Source organism: Rhipicephalus sanguineus, unplaced genomic scaffold (assembly GCF_013339695.2).
Source record: "Rhipicephalus sanguineus isolate Rsan-2018 unplaced genomic scaffold, BIME_Rsan_1.4 Seq799, whole genome shotgun sequence".
In the NCBI taxonomy this organism is placed as follows: Eukaryota; Metazoa; Arthropoda; class Arachnida; order Ixodida; family Ixodidae; genus Rhipicephalus; species Rhipicephalus sanguineus.
The window spans coordinates 1-24,226 of NW_023616010.1; the positions used below are offsets into that span (position 1 = coordinate 1).

Below are 24,226 nucleotides of genomic sequence, written 5' to 3' on the forward strand. Positions count from 1 at the left end.
AAAGTGTCGGCTGCTTCCCCTTTTTTTCCCAGCAGCGTCTTGGCGCGATTCTCATACATGCATGGTGTTGCACGCTGAAACAACGGCTTCCGCGTATGAACCAAACAGAGGCACGGGTGCGCAACCCAAACTGCACAGTTGCAATATTATGCTAACACAAGCTATTCGCTGACATTCAGGCGTGCTATTGCGGAGGATGACTTATGCCTTACCCTATGCTACAGTGGAACCCCGCTGTTACGTTCCTCACTGCTGCGTTTTCCCGGCTGTTACGTCGTTTTCCGCCGGTCCCAGCATAGCTCCTATAGGATACAATGTATTGGGAACCCCGCTGTTACGTCGTAACTGTTGGACCGTTCCCGTATGATACGTCGCAAAGTGCGCTCGGAGCCGACCGAGTGACTACCAAAGAGAGCGGCCATGGTGCATTTTCACGCAGCTTAGCCTAGTTTGACCATAATATTAGCCGCATGAGAGGCGCAAGCAACAGAATCTTTCAATTGATGCAAACAAAAGCATGGCCTTCGAGATTCAAATTGCAAAGATGGCGTCTATGACGTAACTGCTCGCGAAAGCAAGGCCTTCGAGATTGGCATTTACTATTGACAAAAGCATAGCCTTTGAGATTTGTATTGCACAAACATGGCGTGTATGACGTAATTGCGTGCGAAAGCAAGGCCTTCGAGATTGGCATTCACTTCTGCCATCGCGTTGGCGTAGACTCATCATCATCGTTATTTGTCGGAGAACGGGAGGAGTTCGAGCTGGTTGGAGCTCGCATGGTCGTGCGTGCGGTTCGCGGTTGGACTCGCCGCGCCAGTCGTGATTGCGTGTGCTTAGTTCTTTCATGCCTACAGCTGTTGCTGTTAAAAAAATCACATACGTTGATTATATTTCTGCGGATGAGGCCGTCCTAAGCTCCGCGTTTCTATCCATCGACTAGATCGCGGCTGAGCGCGCCAATTTTCGTGCTGCTCGTAAGAATTGAAATAAAATTCTGTACCACTAAATATTTTGCCGTTTTTCCTGTTTTTCGGCTCTTACGTTTCCCGTCTCTTACGTTTATTTCCTACGGTCCCTTCAAAAACGTATCAGCGGGGTTCTACTGTATTCTTATTACCCACCACTCGCGGCTGGCTCGAACGCGGACGAATCGTTGCTCCGATCACTGGCCACGCTAGCCAAGTGTGAAAAGCATTGACATTGGAAAAGGCATCATTCTGCGATTGCACCCCAGGCTGCAGCGTAGACAACTGAGCTTCAGCTTCGGATTGTCTGCGACTAAGAAGCAACTCAAGCCAGATGCAAAATCAGGGCAGTCTCATCGCCGTCGCTATCAAGCAATGCGGCCCCCATGCTCAGTCAACAGCGACGGTTTCTGGTGGTGCCATCACGCGATTTCGACATTGTAGACGTATATTAATGTTTTAAAATGCACCAAAATGTTCGAGATTGTGTTTATTGCACGGCAAATTGAATTTTTGAGCCTGGAATTGCATCGTCAAATTTTGTTGAAGCGGAACGGCAAAAGAAAAGTGTTCATTGTGGTGAGCATATTTATGCATCGACTCCTATGGACTGCGGACGGGGAACCGAGAATTTCTCATTGTACCGTAAATTTCGTTGAAGCGACGTTCGTTGTAGCGGGGTTCGACTGTAGCACCATGCACACCTGGACTAGAAGTAGCAGCCAATGCATAACAAAACCTCAAGGCCACGATGCATGACAGCATAACTTATAGATGGCACACTGCCCCTTTACCATCCCAGTGAAGATTCCAGCGCACTTAAGGAATGAAAGGAGTGAGAAAGCACCCTGCTCAAGCGGCACCTCTTCTTATAATTGGCAAAATCAAATTTCTGTAGCAGGAGATTTCAGAGGCAACAGGTTCCAATACAGTCTTCTCTTGTTAGAACGAACCGCAATAGCCCGATGAAAAGGTTTGTTTTATAATAAGAGGTCTATAATACCGTATTTATTCGATTATAAGGCGGTCACGATTATAAGGCGAGGGTCAAGTTGGAGGACCACCGAAAAAGAAAAAAATATGCACACTAATATAAGGCGAGGTAAGGGGAGCACCTAGATTTATTGCATTTCTCACCTTTCACACACACACACACACAAAGGCAAAATGCACACCCATACTCCTGCAGCGTCGTGTTCACGGCGACATGCCCTCCTCGTCAGACACATCTGTGTTTTCCTTGTCGGACTCGCACTCCCATAGTTCGTCGTCCTCAGTGCCGTCCAGACGGTTGGAGATGCAGCATTTTTTAAATGATGCTGCCACCACTGCGCCAGCATTGAAGGCGACGCCCGCTTTAGACGACCCGACGGCGTCAAGGCAATGCTGTCGGAAGCCATCCATTCGCTATAGAGCCTTCGGACGTGATCCTTAAAAGGCTTATTTAAGCAAACGTCCAAAGGTTGTAGTTGGCTCGTCATGCCTCCAGGGATCACAGCCAGCTCCGTTTTATCGTCCTGAAGCTTCTTTTTGACCCCTTCTGTAAGATGTCCACGAAAAGCGTCCAAAACAAGGAGCGACCGCCTGCTCAGCAGTGCCCCAGGTCGCCGACACCACACAGTCTTCAGCCAATCCAAAAAAAGTTCTTCGGTCATCCAACCTTTTTCATTACACCAAATGTGAACATTTCTGGGAAAAACTTCTTTTGGCATTGTCTTTCTTTTGAATATTATGTACGGCGGCAACTTGCGCCCATCGGCTGTACAACCAAGCATGACTGTAATGCGGGATTTCTCATTACCAGTTGTTCGTACGCTAACTTGACGGTCACCTTTCATGTGAATTGTCTGGGCAGTTGGCATGTCGAAAAAAATAGGCGTCTCGTCTGCGTTGCCAATCTGCCCGGGCAGAAACTCGTACCGTCTCCGCAAGCTGATCACGTACCGCTGAAATGAAATGAGCTTTTCTTCGTAGTCCGCACGCAGCTTCTGCATTACAGAAGTGCGTCTCCGAAGAGAAAACCCCGCTCGCTTCATATATTTCTGAACCCAGCCTCGGCTGGCTTTGAATTTTGAATGGTCAATGCCATGAGCTCAGGCAATTTCGCGTGCCTTTGTTTGGACGATTTCTGTCGTAACAGCCAAACAGCGGCTTCTTCTTTCCTTGATGAATTCTGTCAAAGGGGCCTCAACTTCTGGAAAAGTACCTTTCCGCGGGCCACGAAAGGCTTTTCTGGTTGCCGCACACGCAGAAAGGGCCTCCTTGTCTTTCCTCCAACGGCGCACGTTGTTTTCAGGCGCGCCGTATTTTCGGCCCGCCGCACAGTTCCCCACCACTTCAGCTTCCAGGATGACCTTCCTCTTAAAGGCCGCATCATAGTGTGATCGACGATTCGCCATGGCACAAACTCGATGCACTAGTATTAAATCCGCACCAGAAACACCACTGGGAGCACTACTGGTTGAGTGGGACTACCAGACTATGAACAATACGATCGTGCACTGACGGCGGCATGGTCCGAGCGGATTGGATTGGCTTTTCGTGGCGGCCGAAACATATCCAACATGGCGGCCGTGACGTGTTTCGAAAGGCAGTGCACGCATTTTCTGTTAACGGCATGGCCTTCCTCCAAGGTTTACACTGACACGTAGTTGCCGATGGTAACGGCTCATATTCTCCGGAAAAATATCGCCTTGCGCGTGAAATTATCCAAAAATTTAACGTTTCTCGCTGCTGTATGAAACAACAAAAGTGGAGTGCTACTGTTGCCATGTTTGAACATTCCTCGCGTATAAGGCGAGGGGTGACTTCGAGGCTTTCGGTTAAGAAAAAAAATCTCGCCTTATATTCGAATAAATACGGTAATGCCACGAGCATAAGAATAGCTAGTATCATTGTTGGCAGGCTTGTATGTGCTGCTGTACCACTAGTGGCAGGTTTCTGTTACAATATAACGTGACAATATTCATTATCGTGGCTGCAGTTGATGGTGAAAAGACATTTTTGAGTCGCCAAGTGCAAGTACCGCAAAAAGTGAAATATAGGTCGGACCGAAATATAAGTTGACTTCCCCACTTCTAACTACTGAAAATCAAAAAAAAAAAAAAAAAACTACATGGAATGGCCAAAGTATCAAAAGGCGCCTTTACCGTGAAACAAACGCAATTTCAAATGGTGCACAGTGAAAATGCTATTTATTTACACACGTGTTTACATGTAAGTTCCACGTGGCAGAAAGCCGAAAGATGGGCTCAAAAATTATCTTCGTGAAACGTCGCAACCGTCTTGACAGCATGAATGTGGATGCACTTTGAGGTCCCCGGTAGCAATCGCAATGCGAACACGGCTCCCGGTTAAACTGTGCAACCTCCATCTCCAGCTCTAGATACGCTGCAGTCTGGCACCGAAACAAAAGTTTTCTTCTGATCGCTGCGTGTCGTGATGTGATCCTTCAGCGTCCACCAGTAGCGAATGCTTCTGTGGTGCACTCGATCTGCCCGCTGATCATAGCCATACGTGCCGTGCCGCTGTAACCAGAGCTGCCGGCATCGCAGGAAGCAACAAAGAAGAGTATCCAGCGAGACTGGAGCAGCGAGAACACTCGTGCAAAGATACACTCTGTGACTCACGGCTCCCGCTCGCGTTCACGTGCGCTAGCATCCCAACACACTTTTCACACACTTCAGACTAGATTTCTTCGTGCCTTCGCAAACTCGATCGCTGTTTTCTTGCACGCTACGGTGAACTGTCGTCTGCCACCAGTTGACAACAACAACAACAACAACAACAAAAAAAAAAAAGCACCTCGGTGCCCAAATCGATTCACAAGACAACAACGAAAGCGCAAAATGAGGCCACCCATGGCACAAAGCTGGTAGTAGAGAAAGCAACGTCGATGATTGCGATGACGATGGAGGCAGTTGACGTTGCCCATAGTGGCCGGACTTGTGAAGTTTTTCTGCCAATGACCGGTATATAAGATGGGAGTCAACATTTTAGGGCTGCTTTTGAAAAAAAAATTCAACCTTATTCCAGTTTTTACAGTACAGTCACAAATCAAAACGCCAAAAGATCGTGGAACCAACACTGCATGTTTGGAGTACCGCCGGAACACTGCCAAAAATTGTGAAACAAAACAAGCGTTCACGAACAAGTGCAACTGTACTTCACACAAATACAGCAGAAAAGTTGGTTTGGTGTATCGCCAACTGCATCTACGCTTACATGTAACAAGGTAGACCTCATCACAATTGCGCATGCCATATGACTCGGCAAGGAACAAGAGATTGCAACGTGCGAGCGATGATGTTTCTGGCCTACACACAGCTGAATGCGTCCAGCATTTCATTCGTGAAATCTCACGAATGCGAAAGCACCTCTGAAAGTTATCTGCTGAGAATACAGCCTCAGTTGCTTATCACAGGACAACGAAATCATGCCAACAACTGACAACACATTGTGTGATCAAGGTCAGTTCAAGATGCCTGGAGGCCATCAACGTTGCCAGCCACAATTTAGCTACCGTGGCTAAAATGAAAAGACATTGGTGTTGTCAAGTCTGTTGTGTTTTTTATGGCATGGCAAAGTTATGGTTTCTACACCTAATTTAAGGGGAAAAAAAAGAAAAAGAAAAGAAAAATCCCACCCATTCTGCCCGCTGTAAAACATAGTCCTTGAGCACAGTTCGTTAAAACAAAGTTTGGCTGCATTAACAAAATAGGTAAACAACAGTTATGTATATAAGTTTTACACAGGTTCTATGCAACAAGCACAGAAAATAGTAATTCCACTATATGTAATCCAAAAAGTGACGTGGGGCCCGTTAGGAACACAATAATGAGAGCGCATCTGGTTTCACAAAAGAACCAATTTCAATTTGTCTACTGACTAGCAGCAGCAGGATATGCTGAAAATAAGCAACTTCAAAACAAAAAATTGGCTTACAAAGCTTACACATTCCTAAATCAGCACCAATAACAGATATGGGAGTTGCCAAGTGGCTGCAGCTTACCATAATTGCATTGACAATGTCGTTGTTATTGTTCTTGAGCGCCCTGACTGCTTTGACTCGAGAGACGTTGGCTTGGGACATGACGAGTTCAATATCCTTGCCCTCCACTCCTGCCTCGTCCACCTGAAAAGAAAAAAATATTTTTTCACAATTTGCTCATAACTGGGCGCAGCTTTCCAAGATAGTAGAATTGACGACAAACACAGTACACACATACCCTACTCATTAGTTACATGGACAGTGGGACATATTGGTCCAAAACATTGAAAAACTATGATTGCACTTTTCTACGCAGCGACATTGATGGAAACCACCAGAACATTTCTTTTAATTCAATACAGCCGGCGACCGTTTATTCAGACGCTGAAAATTGGGACATGCTCATTTATTCGGACACGTTCGCGGCACCACCACTCGCACTATTGAAGTAATGTAAACTCACAACCGAAAATTCGGACGCCCCACAGTGCGGTGTTCGAATTTTCGGACTTCGGCCCGTGGATCGAGTGCGACGTTGAATGCCCTGACAAGCTCTCAGCAATGTCTACAATATTTCTGCTAGGTTGCCGGCACTGAAATGTTGCAATGGCCATAGCTGGACATCGCGCCGGAGTCAAGATCCACGCAGAAATTACCGATCTCAAAGGCTATGTTTGTTGGCTACATGTAACGGTTGCCTTTTGGCTTTTGCCAGCCAAGCATCAATTTAATGGCTACCACGGCCAAACAGCAGGCCAAGCCAAGCCAGCCAAGATCGGAATCAGCTCGGTGCGGCATTTGAGGCTTTGAGGTGAGTGACAGCGCGTACGAGTGCGACGTGGATCCTAACTCGGACAAAAAGAGTACGACAACATGAGCGCTGCAACATCAACTAGCCCAACGTCATTCCCTTTTGGTGTTTGAGGGTTTGCATTGTCAGATATTTCTGTGGCTAGGCCTGATCTGCGTCCTGAGCTTTGTGTCATGCTCTCTTGTTTGTTGCTTGGCGTGCGAGCCTGATCTGCTGAAACTGCTCCGACGCCGCCCGTTCCATGTGCACCGTTGGAACTAAAAGAAATGCGCCAACTACAAGGCCCTCACGATGGCGAAAAAAGCAGCAATGCCAGGTGGAAGGCGGCTGACCTCAATCTGAAGTTGCTTGGGAGCTTTGGCCGAGTTGGGCGATGTGATCATCCTCCAGTTACTCGAACCAAGCATGTGGACAGTGACTGCTATGACAAGCCTTCCACACCACAGCCATCAAATGCGGATTTAGCGTAGGCCGTTGCAGTGCTATTGCCGACCCACAGGGGTGAAGTACAGGCTGATTTGGTCGCGCGTAAAAGCATGCACGTATACAGACGAGCACTGACAAGTTTCTGACAGCTGCTGGGCCAATAAAGGTGCTTTTCTTCTGGTGAATCCTTATTTTCGGACTCCCAACTATTCGGACATTTTGACGGTTCCCGCATAGTCCGAATAAACGGTCGGCGACTGTATTCATCAACAATTTAGAATGGCTGCAGTGACCACTTTCTTCCTTTTCAACTACCGTATTTACTCGAATCTAACGCGCACCTTTTTTCCGGGAAAATGAGTCCAAAAATCGCATGCGCGTTAGAATCGAGTACTGAAAGAAAAAAAAAAAAAGAAAAGAAACTCGGTTATCGTATTGCCATCAACATTTCAAAATGGCCGCCTCCTACGCGCCTTGGCCATTTCTGCCATTTTTTCAGTTCGCACGTGTGCTGAGGAGATTGTCATCCCGTTCTGCGTTCGCATTGACAGCATGGAAGTGCTGACTCCAAATACTCGACGAGTGTACCACGATGCCGCATTTAAGGGGGGACGCGGCTTTCGTATTGCGAAAAATGGCAAAAAAATCGATCTTCTGAAAATCAAATTTTCAGTTTCTGGAACCCTTTTTCTATCTGATTCCAAAATATCTAAACTGAAAACCACCCAGAAGTGCTTCGAAAAATTTGTTTTGCCCTCCGAGGTGGCGAAAATTATTGTGGAAATGGCAAAAAAAAAACAGTGATTTTCAAAAAATTGTAGCTCCGCGATGACGCGACCGCGAACCAACTTTTTGGGCTTGTTGGAAAGGGCATTTCTCCGTGTTCAAATTCCCCGCTTCAGCGGGCTCCTCCATTCAGAAAGAAGCGCACAAAAAGCAAACACTTGAGAGACGTTCCGAGGCCTCCGATTGGCCGCGTCCGCCATGTTGCCCCAGCCATTGCCCCAGCTCGCCTTGCCATTGGTCCGATGCTCGCTCCGGGAGATCGTCGTCTGCGTGTCGCGAGTTCACGGCTGTCGAGAATCGCGCTACTTCGTGACACGTTCGCAATAGTTCTGTGTTCACGGCTCGACGATCACTTAAGATATAATTACGCTTTAGTTTGGAGCTGCAAGAGGAAGTTCGATCTGATTACGATGGTGCGCCGCACTCCTAGCGAACATCGCAAACGCGCGTCTCGGACCGACTCTGGCGTTGACTTCAGCGTCGGATTCGCGGTTAGATGTTCTGTTTATCAGCACTTCTGACATCGTGACGAAGGCGATCGCGGGACGACTCTTTGTACTCACGACCACGCATTACGGACTTTGAAGCAACGGGCACCACGGCCTGCGCACCTACTGCTCGGAGTCGTCACTAGGCCTAACTCCGCTCACGGCGCCGTTTGGCGAGACGAACCTCGAACTTTGCGGGCAACAACAACGCGCTAGCGTGCTCGCGGCTATGTGCTTCAAGCGAAGAAGCACATCGCTCGCCGGCACTTCGGAACCGCGGATGGGCATTTTACGCATCGGCAGTGAACTCGACAGCCAAGCTCGATCGTCAGACCCCACGGCCACGGACTGCTCGGAGCAGCGGTAGCAATTTCGCGCGTCGGCACCCGAAAATGCGATACAAAGTATACTGCGCGCAGATTTTTCGTCATCGTAGCTTTGCATTCGCGCATCCTCATCGAACGCCGTCACCAAGCACATCACGCGCCGGCTCCACGGACCCCGCGGCCGAGCACTTCGCGGTCAGAGTGCTATCAATAAGCACTAGTGATGTAATTTAGACGTGCTTGGAGCCGTGCTTGATATCGCCGCAGGCGTTTATGAATGTTCTGAAACAATGAAAGCCTCGTAGACTAGCGTTGCCGCGGTCGGCCGAATGATAATACGTTTCATACGCGAGAGCGGCAAAAGACCGTGTAGGAAGCAGGGGGACGAATTTTTATCTGCCCAACTCGCGTCATTGAATAAACTGCTCAAGAATCCCTGTGCCACTAATGTCTTGGCCATAACTGTTTGCTATTTGGAACGAAGGCATCGGCTATCATGGTGTGAGCCATTTTCTCTCACAACAAACCTTTCTCTTTATAAAAATTATTCTGATTAATTGTAATCAATAAGCAAGACTTAATTATGCTAATGACAGCATAAATACAAGAAATATGTGTAATTATTTCAGTATATGGCCTTATTAGATTGCAATATCTTCTTTTCTGTCTTGTCTGTCACACCACTCCTTCATACAGAGAACTTGGTTTGAAATCCATACTGGTTTTTTTTTAGATCAAAAAACAAAGAAGGAGGTTATGAAAAAAGAACAAAGGCACACTGCAGAAAGGCCACATGTCCAAGAAGTGAAACATCATAAAAAAAAACCAAAGATCACTATCTTTACGTGTTTTAGAGAAGGCCAAACTTTAAACGCCGTTTTCTCAATACTGTTTTTTTTTTGGCATCTTGCTCAGCTTGTGGAGCAGATATCTTGGCAACTACTACACAGATTTTGATTCCGTTTTTTCTTTTTCAATCCTTGAAGTCTTGTTGACAGGATGACATTATTCTTTACCTTGCTTAGGGCCTAGTTTTTTGTGCAAGTGATAATTAGTGCGTGAGAAGTTCTGATGCAATACATGAAGCTGATGTGGATGTTATTTGTAAAAAAACTAAAAGCAATAGACAATTTTTAATAATGTCATCCTGTGTAGAGCTCTTTTGAGTAAAGATCAAAACCACTTGGACCTTCCTGGCATGTTTTGTTACAATGCTAGGCTTTTCACCAGCAGACTATGTCATCAGATCATGTAACATAGTGTAATTTGAAAGCTACTCGAGATATCGCAATGAAACTTTATATATAGCTATTCGAGGCACTCTTCAGTATGCCTGCCAAATTTCATTACTCTAGGTCAACAAACAAAAAAGTTTTTTTCGATCGCCACCTCCCCCCTTAAAAGAATAGTTATTATACGTGCAGAGAGACGGACGGAAATCGGGCCGCATCGCGGTCGTTCGGAGTTCCCGAAACGTGCGTGCGAGACTGGCGAAAACAGAAGCAGAAGATTTTTTACAGCAAAGCTTCACGAAAAAGTTTCTGTGGACAAAAGCAGGGCCGGTTTCCCGAAATCGAAGAGTGTTGACAGCGACGAGTACTCATCCATTACGCGACTCGTATTGCCGCCGTAGTGGTGACAGTTTTAGCGGCAAGGCCCGCTTTTTGACTTTGTGTTTTACTTTTTTGAAACTTTAGTTCTTTAAAACCCAAATACTTGTTCTTCTGAATGTGCGAAGTTTGACCCCTACGGACTTTTTTTTTTGTTCTTTTCTCTCATGAAAAATGGGTGCGCGTTACAATCGATGTATTACTTTTTTTTTTTTTTTTGGTCGCGGAAAACGGGTGCGTGTTACAATCGAGGGCGCGGTAGAATCGAGTAAATACGGTATGCTTCATTATGTTTTTCATGTTTCAAGCTACGATACTTAGAGGCTTCAAGCGACACATCCTTTTTGTATTGACAGATAAAAAAATGCCACCAGTCGTAATGTACACTCCAACTAGAGCAACAAAGCACGGTATTCAAGAGTGGGGGCGTGGTATTTGGATATCATCTAGTTTTTTCTTTTTAAATTGTGCAAGTACACTCCAAGGTTAAAAAACACAAAAGCCCATGTACTAAATTTTTAATGAGCTTGCCAGTTTATCGCTGACAGGGACCTTTGGTCAAGATCAAATTAACCAGAGATAACGAGCTTTGCTGCGTGATGAGTGGACAAAAAAAGAAAAAGCCGAAAATAAAATCCAATCCAATTTATTCTTTTTAAATGCCTGCATAATGAAAAACTCGTTCACATAGTTATGCTTCATGTTGTGTTTTATAAAAATAATAATGGATTGAAACTTCATGCAGTTGGTACTATGTGTGCACTTCCCGTTAACCTGTCATGCAGTTTCCCATTTCCAAGGATTGTAAGAATTATTTCATACAGAGCATGGCTTGACGTGCCTCGATGAGAGAAGCAGAACTTCTTGAGACAACTGGTCAATTAGAACTTTCTTTTCATCTGGCGCAATGAGGCCTCATAAAAACCACAGGAACAAGAGGAGCATCAGCAATATGGCAAGCAAACAAGCAGAAAAGGACTGCAACGAACCTCTTCCTCTTCTTCAGACTCCTCTTCGATAGGTTGAGACACTGCAGCCTGTGCCGGCTCGCCCATCGCAGCGCCAGCATCGGGTGCCTTGAACTTCTCGGCCGCTGCCATCTGGGCTTGTTGACTGAGGTCCTCAATCTGGAGAGCAAAAGGAGCCACCAAGTGCAAAATAATTAAAACAAAGTTCAAACAAGCATTTTAATATCTGCTTGCATTAGCACAGAAACTTATACAAACATTTTTGAGCGAAAAAATAATAAATGCCTGCTCCAGATTCAGAGATATCAAATCAAAAGAGATATAGAGTCAAAGGAAAGAAACAAAAATTAATCTTACGAAAATCAAAAAGAACTACAGTAAAAGCTCGTTAATTCTACCCCCATCAATTAGGAAAATCAGAGAATTCAGACTTTTCCTCTGGTCCCAGGACAAGCATACGTATTGCTTAATAGCATTAAAGTGTCATTAATTCGGTCACATTTGGCCACAACCCTGTTAATTCAGACGATCCTCAGAGCACGGCAAGAACAAAGCACTGCAAAGAAGCGAAAAAGGCATTCGCGAACAACCGAAACAGTCGCGGGCCTTCAGAAAGGTGTGGTTGCCATCCACTATCTTAGCACAATCGCATTTTTGGTGGCCAAGGCTTCAATGGCTGTGGCAACTTGTTTAGTCTTCAATTTTACTCGGCGCAAGCGCACCACGTGGGCACTATCTACAATTTCTTTGAGAGCGACTGGGGTCAAAGCTACCACAAGCATGTAGTTTCGTTTTTGTCGCTTGCCTTTGGAACTGCAGAGGCGCCATCTACAATGGTGGATTAGCGATCCACGTTCATTCAGCAGCAAATGCGGCGCTCAGCTGTTTCATTTTGACTCTGGACATGGGCCACACGTGTGCCTTCAGAACTGTGTGGACGCTATGATCGCGTTTTTAGTGGCACAGTTTCATCCACACCGGATGCAGCATTCAGTAGCTTCGTTTTGACTTTGGCCACTGGGCGCACAATGTCAGAAAACTCAAACAAGGTGGAAGCTGTTGAACATGAAGAGCTTCTGCCGTGGTCCGCATGCTGGCATAAAACTCTTGCTACATGGTAGTGAACGAACGATCATTTGACGGCCATTTTTCAATGAAAAAATAATCGCCACATGCGCGTGATGATGGCGGTATGTAATAAAAGATGGGTTTAGAGCACGTTTTGGCTCAAGACACAGGGTCTTTAGCCACGGTAACATTGCAAAAGAAGCCACGAATGACAAAAAGTGTGGCTTTTACACTACTAGTATGCAAAATAAGTACTGGATTTACATATTCATCAAGAAAATGAAAATGCATTGATGTAACCGACACTTGTTTACAGTGTTCTTGATACTTTCTATATTTCAGCATTCGGTTATTTCGGACATTTTTTCCTGTCCCATGAAAGCTGAATTAACGAACTTTTACTGTACTAACTTGACAGATAATAAAAGTAAACAAATGGGTACATGTTTACAATTTCAAATGGCAAACGGCTGCAAGGTATATTTATCTGAGTGCTTATTGGAGTCAATATTTCTTCAGTACAGATGCAGATTGATTTTTCTAGATGCGGCAAGTACAGACTTACTGTCACAGAGCTATGACCTGCCTACATAAACTAAGCACTGACATTGTGATAAGAAGAGAATAGATACCAGTAAAAAAAATATTTTTTACACTGTCCCCCCCCCCCCCCCCCCCCCCCCCCCCCCCCCCCCAGTACTGTTTGCTTTAACGTAAGTTCAACCCAAAGTTGTTCTTTTTGAAGTCGAGAGGCTTGCCAGTAGCACTGTCACAACACACACCTTGGCCTCTCCGAAGACGATGTAGGTGTCTGACGCGGGGCTTTTGTAGACGTCTGGCTTGGTGATGACAAAGAGGATGTTTTTGGACTTTCGGATGGTCACCCGGCAGACGCCCTGCACCTGCTTCAGTCCCAGCTTGGACATCAGCTTGCGCGCCTTCTTCTCACTCCGACTCTGCTTGGCTTTGCTGACCAGCTCCTCGGTGATGCCCGCGGCCTGCGCAATCTGTGAGGAATGTGACAAAGTTGAAACTACGCCGAACATGAACGCATCAGAAGAACCCTTCGCATTGTCTTCCTAAACATTGGAACATTTTAGTGACGGCTTAAAGGGGTCATGAAGCCACCCCTTGGGCTGATTGAAAAAACAATCCCGCGGAAAGCTGACACGGCTATGAAACTGCTCTGCCAAATTACACTCGTGCGCGCCGCGTAAATGGCCACAGCGGAGTGCGAAGTTGCCGTTTCCCCAGGCCACCCTCTTTTCAAACAGAAGGCCGGTTCTCACTCTCGTCGGTGGGCGGGGCGTCTGCTCGCTGTACGTCGCAGAGAACATAGCATGCTTATTGGCCGGATAGCCGACGTAAATCGAGAGCGGCGTTCGGATCAGATGCGCTTCTTGCCGCGGGGTGCCGCCACTTGCCGGCGCGCACTCCTCAGTACACGGTAGCCGCACTCGCGCAAGCGAATCACAGCGGGAGAGCGATCGCGTTTCATGACGCGCGCTGGCGTAACTTCTTTCCCCCATGCCATCCCTCCCTGTCTAGCTTCCAGTGCGCTCGCCGGCACGAGAAAAGAGAGAAAGCGCTGGGAGCGTGCGCCAAACCCCCGTAACTCCGCTGATTCTTGACGGATTCGAGAAATTTTTGCGGCAATCGATTCGGGAGGGCAGTACACTCCGATACTGAGGCCATTAGATCATTACTTGGAAAAGTGGTTCATGACCCCTTTAACCTTTTCCCGCACAGCCAATGAACTGTCTATAACTTTTAATAATAATATCTCAAGTTTTACGTCCCAAAACCATGATATGATTATGAGACTGCGTAGTGGAACGCTCCAGATTTTAACCACCTTGGTTTCTTTAACATGGAGGGCTCCAGAAATTTTGACCATCTAATGTTCTCTAACATGCACCGACTTCTCACAGTACACAGATCTCAACCATTTCGCCTCCATCGAAATGCGACCGCCGCGGCTGGGATCGAACCCACGACCCTCAGGTCAGCAGCCAAGCAACGTAACCACTATACCACTGCAGCGGACGTCTGTAACCCTCTCAGACATCATTTATGAACAACTGTCTGTGAATGCATCAAATTATTTCAAGGCAATCGATATTCTACTGCCCCAAAAATAATGCCATAATACATTGAATTCTATGCTTTATAGTAAATAGTCTTAATTTGTAATTAACGATCTATTCATCATTTATGTTGTTTTTGCATAAGTAAAATCATATCTCAGGACAGAAACACAGTGGACTTTCGTTTCCACTTATATTCATTTCATGCAAAGAAAAATTACACTTTTCATGTGGCACGCGGAAAGTGGAACGTTGAACAACATGTTGAACATGAAAATGCCTTCGGCAAAGTGACCATATGCAAAAGTGCACTGCAAAATGAAGCTAAATGAGGAAGCATTTATTACGCAAGAGGTTCAATCCGCCCAAACTTCAATGTATCTTGCTCTTCCTTAGCCAGTAGTCGACGCAAAAAAGCTGTGTACACAAATGAGTACAAAGTGCCTCAAAGCGTTAAGCCCACCCATTAGGTAATCTACTCCATTCTGTGAAGTCATCCATGAAGTGCACAGGTGAATGAGGCAAGTGGCAGAGCATGCACTTGATTTACAGGATATATGCTCAATGAAGCTCTCTCGTGAACACAAAGAAAAGTTCAGTTAACTGTTGATCTGCCCATGCTTCAGTAAGCAAGTCTTTCGTGCACCTTACCTGACTTTGTCCAGTCGCCTTTCCAATGTCATCGTCAAGTTCTGGCGCCGTGTCATCGCTGCCGGAGTCGGTGTCACTGGCTGAAACAAATTTTTTATTTTTTTTTTCACACTTTAGGTCAACGAAAGCGTCGAGCAATTGAAAACGATAAGCTGAACCACACGGCTTTGGAACATTTACTAATATAACACGGCCGCAGCCAAACAGCTGCATGGAGATCAATCACAACGGAACACTTATATTGTTCAAAGAAAAGCCTAGTCTAAGCATACCGGATTCACAGGTGGCAAGCACACGAACGCGTCGGTTACGTCGTCAGTAAAACGCCAAGAGGCCTACCTACGTACGCGTGAGCAACCGCGAGTCAATGAACTACCCACAACAATCGCGCGAAACGACAGACCCATATCGTCTTACAGTAGCACCGCAACACCAACTATGGTTCCGAACACCGGCATTGAAAAGCAAGAACACCTCCCGACACTCGATAAAAGCCTAGCGACACTCGACGCACCTCCTACGAAGCACGAGGCAATTGCACGCTACTCACCGTCCTCCACAGTCACTTTGTCCTCGACTTTGGGTTCCCGCTTGGAAGAATCCTGTGCGCTGAGTTCAGGCATGTTTTTTGTGTTTGTGAATCTGCGCAGACACGATCAAGAGTTACAGCGTGAGCAAAAACCACGGGAGAGTCAGTTCCACTAGTTCGCATAAAATAGAACAGAGCGTTCATGCACCCGTAATCAAAGTTAGTTGACGCCGGCTGTGGTGTATCGAAGAAACTAGAGCCGGTGACTCAGCTGCCAATTTCATCTGCTTTACGGCACATCGATTATAACGTCATAGAAAGTAACAAAACGAAGGAGCCTCCAAATCTCTGTTTTAACTGTTCCTCGCCATCCTGATTTTTAACGCGATTTTCTACAGCGCGACGCTAAAATCAATGCAGGGCCGCCGATGCCTAAGACGCGCCATGCCATAACTCAGGTACGCCTAGGCGTCCGCTCGAAATCGCAACTGGAAGCAAAGGACTGCGAGTGATCCTACCGCACAATTTGCTAGTCGGCGAATAAAATTTCACCAATTTCACGATGACAATGGATATTAATTCACTTACCTGCAGCCGGCTGCAAAGGAAAAGGGGCAAAGGGGTTTCACGCACAAAACATGCGACGAAAAGGGCCTCTGTCGGGATAGTGCCGAAACTATTGCAACATTATAATTATTTATGACATATTACAAAATATCTGAAAAGTTATACTAAATAATGAAGCATGTAGACGTCTTTAAACATGTTATAATGCGTTTATTGCAGTTGAAAATTTTGATCACGCTTGCGTAAAATTTTGGTAGCGCTATAGTGACGCCACTTAGAAGCTGAAGCAGCCGTATTGACTTCGCGCGATTTTTGAACGTGAACCAAGTGTTTGCCCGATTCAATAATTAATTTATTTCTACTAAAGCAGGCTGTAGCGAGACATAAAGTGTCGCAAAAGACAGAACTGCCTTTTGCGAGGGGGAGGGGGGGTGAAGGGCGGCTGCGCTTCCTCCTCCCCTATCCCTCCCCCCCCCCCCCTGTTCGCTAAAGCAGTAACGAGCTTTTTCGTAGAAAGCAAAGAGGTGTCGTTTTTTCTTCTTCTACCGCTATTATATTCTTCTATTATATTCGACGACCACGCAGGGTGGGATTTTTCTTTTTTTTTTAGCATTCACCGAAATCCAAGTACGCGGGTGTTATTGCATTTCGCGCCCATCGAAATGCGGCCGGTAATGGAACCCGCACACTCCAGCTCAGCAATGTACCACCTCAACCGTTAAGCAACCACGGTGGATGAAACCTATAGGATGATTTGGTTTTTAAACCTCCTTGGTTTGAACCGAATGTCCAACATACATACTTCATTTCAGCGAAAGCTTCAGTTCACTGAAGCTATCCCTATAGAAATAAGCATATCTAAGGTATCGTAATAACGTCATAATCAGAAATATAAATACATTGCATTTTGTGGTAAAACTAAATGGCTTCTTGCTGCATACATCTCTTAATTCTGACTACCCCTTTCGCGAAACAGCGAAAAACGCTCAAAGACTTTTCGTATTCGTGACCTCATTAATTGCGTAAAATTCTCCTTGTGGGCATTTGCATGAATTGGTATTTGAAGAACGGTGCAGTGCATGAACATTGGATGGAATTACACGGTGAACATGATTATAACAACGGCGCTCGTATGTATGGAATTTAGTTATACGTCACTTAATTCATCTCTCCACGAGAGCTTTGAGTAAGAGATTTTCGTAATCAATCAACCATTTATTTAACGTGCCCAGGTGCTGGCTCGCGCGTCAAGTAAACAAGTTAATAATAATAAACAATAAAAGGAAGAATCTACAGGACAAAATACGAAGAAAAGGGACAACAAATGTAAAAAAAAAAAAAACACCGCCTAGGCACTCCGTACGAGCGAAAACCAGGTTAACCAGCTCAGCTGTAACGTGCGGCTCCGGTGTTGTCACTAGATTAATCCTGATGGTTCATTTAACTATTTCTCAATTATCGGTTACGTCTGTCCAGAAATCTTAATTTGTGTTTGCTGCCCGTGTGTTCCCTTCTTCGTTTTTAGTATACTAGTGATGAGGGATTTGCACAACTTCTGTGATACATACGTTTTTGCCCGGAGATGATTTCTTCATTTTGAGTCAACCAGTCGATAGTAGTGGGGCCTGCCCAATTTCTTTGGCACATACGCGCTGGGAGTTTCTGCGCAGATAGGACGGACGAATTTTGGTTTCGCTTACCCATATACAACTTCCCTGTAATAATTAGAACGACAAAGCATACTGATACGCGCACACTTGTTTTTCATACATGAGGATCTAGTATGACCTTCCAAAACCAGCTTACACGTGTTATCTCTCTTCGCAGGCGGGGCCTGCATGAGTGCGAACCTTCTAGAATGTTCCCGAATAATCTGTAAAGAAAGCATGCGCGGCGCGCCTATACACTCGAGTGTCTACATTACGCGAGTAACAGCGATAACGCTGGCATGCGACGGTGACGCATATAAAAAAGTCGCCCGCATCTTCCCATGGGGGGAACTCGAGTAAATGCGTCGCAGAGGGGTGGGGGTATCGCGTGAATGTTGCGTAATTGGGTATGGTTTGGGAATGCTTAATTCAGAGCCGTATATTCCCTAATATACGGCTCTGGCTTAATTGTTACACGATGCGCACACCAAGTACGACTTGAACGGCTCCAGCGTGCACGAAGTTCCGGGTCCGCAGCTCGCTTCAAACGCTTGCGTTCAGCGTCGTATGCTCGTCTCTTCGCAGCCTTGTCTTCTGCGTTGCTTGCTGTTGTTGACGCCGACGACAGTGAGGGTGGGGTAACGTTGCCTTCAAGAAGTGGTGGGACGCTGATTGAAGGTACTGTTGCTTCCATCGCGTCTACTCGAGTCAAGCAAAGCGTTAAGTCAAGCGAAACCCGAGTAAAGACGCCCTTGACTGAATTCCGAACGCGCGCTGCGCCGCTTATAATATATATACACACCGCCCGCGTTCGAGAAAGAGGAGGGAGGGAGGGAGGGAGGGAGGGAGAGGAGAGGCTTGCTGCCGGCATGAGACGAGCCGAGCATGCGCAGTGGGGGTGTGGACGGCGCCGCCGACGCCGCAGGTGCGACTAAGAAATGCTCCGCATTTAAAAGCCGACGCATTTCACCTAAAATCAGATTATCGTCGACTGACGACGGTGCTCGCACGCTGTCACTTTGCCGCGAGCGTTTTCGTTTTGCTGGACAGAGGTTCACCCAACAAACAGTTCATTGTTTACCGGTTTGGCTGCTACGTTTGCTACGTTCTCACCCTACGCAGCTACGTGACATCTGTCGGAGGTGGCTCACTGTTCATGCACCGGACGCCCGCAACGAGCCACGAAAGACGCCCACGCCGTGAACAATACACTGACGCCATCTCGGGTCATTGAGCTACTGCCGCAGGCAGCAGGGACTACTGCCAGGAAACGGACGTCTTCCCGACAAGCGCGTGAGGTCCAACAGCCCACTCGAGTTCAAGCTTATGCCATTCGGCCTTTGTTCGGCACCTGCAACGTTGCAACTGATGTAATCGGGGTTCTGCCCAGAGGACCGGGGCCAGCCAGAGTCCTGGGGAGATGTCGAGGAGAGGAGCCCGGAGCTGTTAACAGTAACGTTTATTTACAGGTAGCGTGTTGCTACATGATGGGGTTAGCATCATGGAAGCTCTCGAGCTTCTGGGAGCCTCTCGGAGCCTGTGAGAGCTTGAGAGAACTTGTGAGAGCTTGTCGGGAGCGCATCGGCGCTCGCATTTTATGCCCCGGCCTTCCCAGGGTTCCCTGTAGGAAAAAACAATGGAGGCCAGGACAGTCCAATGAAAATTTCCCTCTTCACCTCCGCCCCCAAAAGGGGAAGGTGAAACGCCGCCTCCCTCCCAACCCACGAAAGGAGAAAGAGGCACGTCCAGTTCGTCCCCATGGCGAGGGAAAAACACTGCCCACCGCGCACTACACGGCACAGCACGAAGACGTTGAGTCAGACTGTTGCAGTGATGGGTATGCGGCGCCAGGCAGACCACGAATTGTGGAAACAGCGGCACCAAGGCGCCACGGAGAACGTGGGAAATGCATCCGCAGACGGTTCCCAGACGCTGGGCCCTTTGTCCGGGGCACCTTGACGACAAAGCAAGCCCCCTCGACGGCCAACAACTCTTCCTAATCTGTCAGTCGGTCAGGCGTGCCCAAAGGGCTTTACGAGGGGCGCAGACAACCTGAGATAATTAGACGAACGACTTTCGTGTTGTCGCCGCTCTTGGCGCATCTCTGGAACCGCTGACCCGGAAGAAACCAGGGTAGTCTTAGCCGCAACGTCTCATGCGTCAAAGCGGCGCCAAGCCAGGCAGGCCGATCATAACACAACGCGTAATGGACGCGTATTGGCCTGTTAGAAATGGCAGACTTTTCTCGTCTCCTCGGATGACGTCGCTGCGTTTACCTCAAACTTCGACGAACAGTTCCGGAGCCTTGATGCAGTATTTCCAGCAGTAAAGACCACCAGACTCACCTTGAAGCCAGAAAATTGCCGCTTCACGTATACGAAGAGCTCTTGTTCTTGGGCCACACGATTAACAAGTCTATAGTCCACCCTGATCCGCAGAAAACAGCTTCTGTCATTAACTTTTCGCCGCCCGCCGACATGAAGACAGTAGGCAGATTTCTTGGTCTGTGCGCCTATATTACAGACGCTTGGTCCAGGACTTCACGGATTGCGGAGCTACTAATTCACTTCACGAAGACTGACCTCGAGTTCATGTGGAAAAAGCCACATGTGGAAGCATTTCTGGGGCTATGACGACGCCTGCAGTCGCAGCCAACACAAGAGAAGAAATAGAAAGGCAATGATGATAAAGACTGTTCACATACAAGAAACCCCAAGGTAAGCTGAAAAGAAATCGTACTCCTATTAATAATAATAATCATCAATGAATGAATAATTTTGAGCCTGCTCAGTCACTTATGTACAATGAATGCAGACCCTCAAAAAATTAATCACAAGTATACCACAATGCAAGGGCGTAGCCAGGAATTATTTTTCGGAGGGGGGGGGGGGGGATGGTTCAATTTGAATCTTACCCTTTATTTATGTTCGTGCGTGCGTTTGTATATCTGCCTGTATATATATATATATATATATATATATATATATATATATATATATATATATATATATATATATATATATATATATATCACGGTGTTTCAAGAAATGTGTCCAACCTTCTCAAAAAATCAGGAAAATGCGATATTTGCTCGGGGTTTTCAGAATTGCTTTTTCTGTAGCGGCAGGAATCTTAAGGTAGTTAAGGACATCATTTAGGACAGTAATTAAGAAAGTTACATTAATTCACTTTTTAATTAGTGGAGTTAGGTGATTGTGTCAAATGGGAGAATTGAAGTTCTTCATGCCAGGAACCTATCCGAGCTTTGAGATTTCGAAAAAGCGTTCTCTAGTAATTGTTGAGGCGTAATGAAATTCAACGAAATGCAACGGCTTTCAACAGCGAAAGCCATCGAATTCGGTCGAATTTCATTACTTTATAGTTATTGCTAGAGACCGCTATTTCGAAATCTCAGTGTTGGGATGGGTTTCTGGCACGAAGAACTTCAGTACCCCAATTTGACACAGTCACCTAACTCCACTAATTAAAAAGTTAATTAATTTAACTTTCTTAATTACTGTCTCAAGTCATGTCTCTAACCATCTTAAGATGCCTAGCACTACAGAAAAAGTGATTCACTCAGTTTGGACGTCTCAGAAGAATATGGCAGTTGCGTTCTTCCATGTTTCTGCTTAGGTTTCGCCATTGAAATTGGTTGAATTTCATTACATCGTGATTATTACTAGATGCCACTTTTTCGAAATCTCAAAGTTGGGTTGGGTTTCTGGCATGAAGAACTTCAATTCTCCCATTTGACACAACCACCTAACACCACTAATTAAAAAATTAATTAATTTAAATTTTTTAATTACATTCCCAAATAATTTCTTTAACCATCTTAAAATCCCTGCCGCCTACAGAAAACCAATTCTGAAGGCAGGCAATCAACTATCGCATTTTCCTGATTTTTGAGAAGGTTGGACACATTTCTTGAAACACCCTGTACATATATACTATATATATATAATATATATATATATAATATATATATATATATATATATATATATATACACACAGGCAGAATATACAAACGCCTGCAACGTTGCAGGTTCCCCCCTCCCCCCCCCCCCCCCCCCCCACCCACCCAAAGACGCAACGTCATGACGCACGGTCCATAGTTTGTCGCTTTGTCGCCTCGTTCGGTTGTATCCGACTAAGATAGATTTACGAGCGCAAAAAAGACGGGACATTTAGGAAGGACACACACACATAGCGCTGCACTCACAACTGACTTATTACTTCGAACGCAGGGCCTTTTTGTAGGCACGCGCCGAAGCAACAGAAAGATAACATCAAGAAAAGAAGCGATGGAAACCACGTGACACTGCTTGCCGAAAACACAAACAACCGAAGGTAAGTGCGCAGTCGAAAATTCTTACGCCACAAAGTACGCCCCCGATATGAAAGACGTGATAGTATAATTGATCTTAAAACCAACCGGCAAACACGTTCAAGCCAGAGAAGCCAAGGCAGCCACACAAGAAAGATAAAAAAGGTATAAAACGTTAAAAACTAAAATGAAATATAAGAAATGTGTAAAGCACATGGTAAAAACTATTGTGTAAAGCACAGGGTAAAAAAACGCCAGGCCTGCGCTGAAACCGCAGCACAGTCACAGCGAAAGCTGGAGGAGCGGCGTTTCTAGAGCCCGTTGTCAGCTCTCTTGTGGCTACAATACAAGTACACTAGAAAGATACCCACTACGCCATAAATCACAATTTTTGTGAAGTTGGGAAGCACCTACTAAGCCATTATTCGTCATTCTGCGGAGAAGCGAGGCACCAGCCGCACGTCTGTAAGGAATTATGTGCACTTTGTTGACGCGACTACTGATGATGATGAAGAATTATGGCTCAGCCCTTTGTATTGGGTTGGAAGCTTTAAACGGCCCACCAGTTAAGTAATTTGCATTGGGTGACGCCCGGTTGCTATTTCCCTCTCCCGTCATGCTGTATAACATACGTTTGCCGTGGGAGAGAGACGGCGTGAGGTGAAGAACTTTACTGAGACCCCAAGTAATGGATCATGCGCTTATGGGATTCTTTGGCAACCAATACAAATGCACTTGCGAGGAACCCACTACGCTCTAAATCATTGTAATTTTACTGAGACCACGAGGAAATGGATCATGCCCTGATGGGCTTCATTGGCAACCAATACAAGTGCACTTGCGAGAAACCCACTACGCTCTAAATCACTGTAATTTATCTGAGACCCGAGGAAATGGATCATGCGCTTATGGGCTTTCCTTGGCAACCACTGCAAGTGCACTTGCGAGGAACCCACTACGCTACAAATCATTGTAATGTTTGAGAAGTAGGGCAGCAGGCACTGGGCCATTTTTCGTCATTCTACGAAGCCGTGGTACCTGCTAAACGCATGTAAGGCATTATGCGCACTTTGTTGATGCTGTGCCTGACGACGATGAAGAATTATGGCAGAGTCCTTTGTAATGGGTTGGAAGCATTCAACAACCTACTCATTGCGCAATTAGCATTGTGTGACGCCTGGTTACAGAATTCGCGTTGTGCAACGCGTTGCGCGACGCTTGGTGCTTATTTTACTCTCTACCACGCTATATTGCATATGCTAACGTGATTCCTTCCCGACATGAAGTCTGTATAGGACCTTTTTGCATAGCAGTTCCAAGCACCAGAATGGCTCAGAGGTTGAATACTGGGCTCCCACGCAGAGGACCCAGGTTCGAACCTCGTTCCATCCTGGATTTTTTTCTTATTTCGTTTTTTTTCTTATTTCGAGCGATACTGGTTACGGACACCGGCGGCGGCGGCGGCGGCAGCGGCGGCGGCGGACAACTACGGCGCCAAAAACGGCCGGTGAAATGATCTCATAACAGCTTTCGCTGTAAAACTATTAAAAAAGGCATGCGCCGTAGGTAGCTTACTTACTTATTTGAGAGGGAAATGGAAGGCCTGCTGACACATTTGTCACCCAGCCTCTGGATTTCAAGCAAGCAGTGTCACGTGGTTTCTATCGCTTCTTTTCTTGATGTTATCTTTCTGTTTCTTCGACGCGTACTTACAAAAAGGCCCTGCATGCGTTCGAAGTAATAAGTCAGTTGTGAGTGCAGCGCTATGTGTGTGTGTCCTTCCTAAATATCCCGTCTTTTTTGCGCTGGTAAATATATCTTAATCATGAACCAACTCGCCCAAGCAGACGTTTTAGCAAAATGTATCCGACTATAGTTCTGCAACATCCGCGCATTGCATATTCTTTGAAAACGTCAGCTCGCCTCGAAAGAAAACGTGATATATCTTGCACCTGCAGTATCGTTTTCAG

General features: G+C 46.2%; 1 protein-coding gene across 1 annotated transcript; it reads right to left on the bottom strand.

Moving 5' to 3' along the window:
* Window positions 1-5,763: 5,763 nt before the first annotated feature.
* LOC119378352 (nascent polypeptide-associated complex subunit alpha-like) lies at window positions 5,764-16,365 on the bottom strand. Its single transcript, XM_037647517.2, has 6 exons — window positions 16,297-16,365; window positions 15,730-15,821; window positions 15,180-15,259; window positions 13,224-13,448; window positions 11,395-11,532; window positions 5,764-6,102 (listed from the first exon to the last, which is right to left on the bottom strand). The coding sequence occupies exons 2-6, from the start codon at window positions 15,800-15,802 to the stop codon at window positions 5,791-5,793; spliced, it is 828 nt and encodes a 275-aa protein (XP_037503445.1). The 5' UTR covers window positions 15,803-15,821; window positions 16,297-16,365; the 3' UTR covers window positions 5,764-5,790.
* Window positions 16,366-24,226: the final 7,861 nt, after the last annotated feature.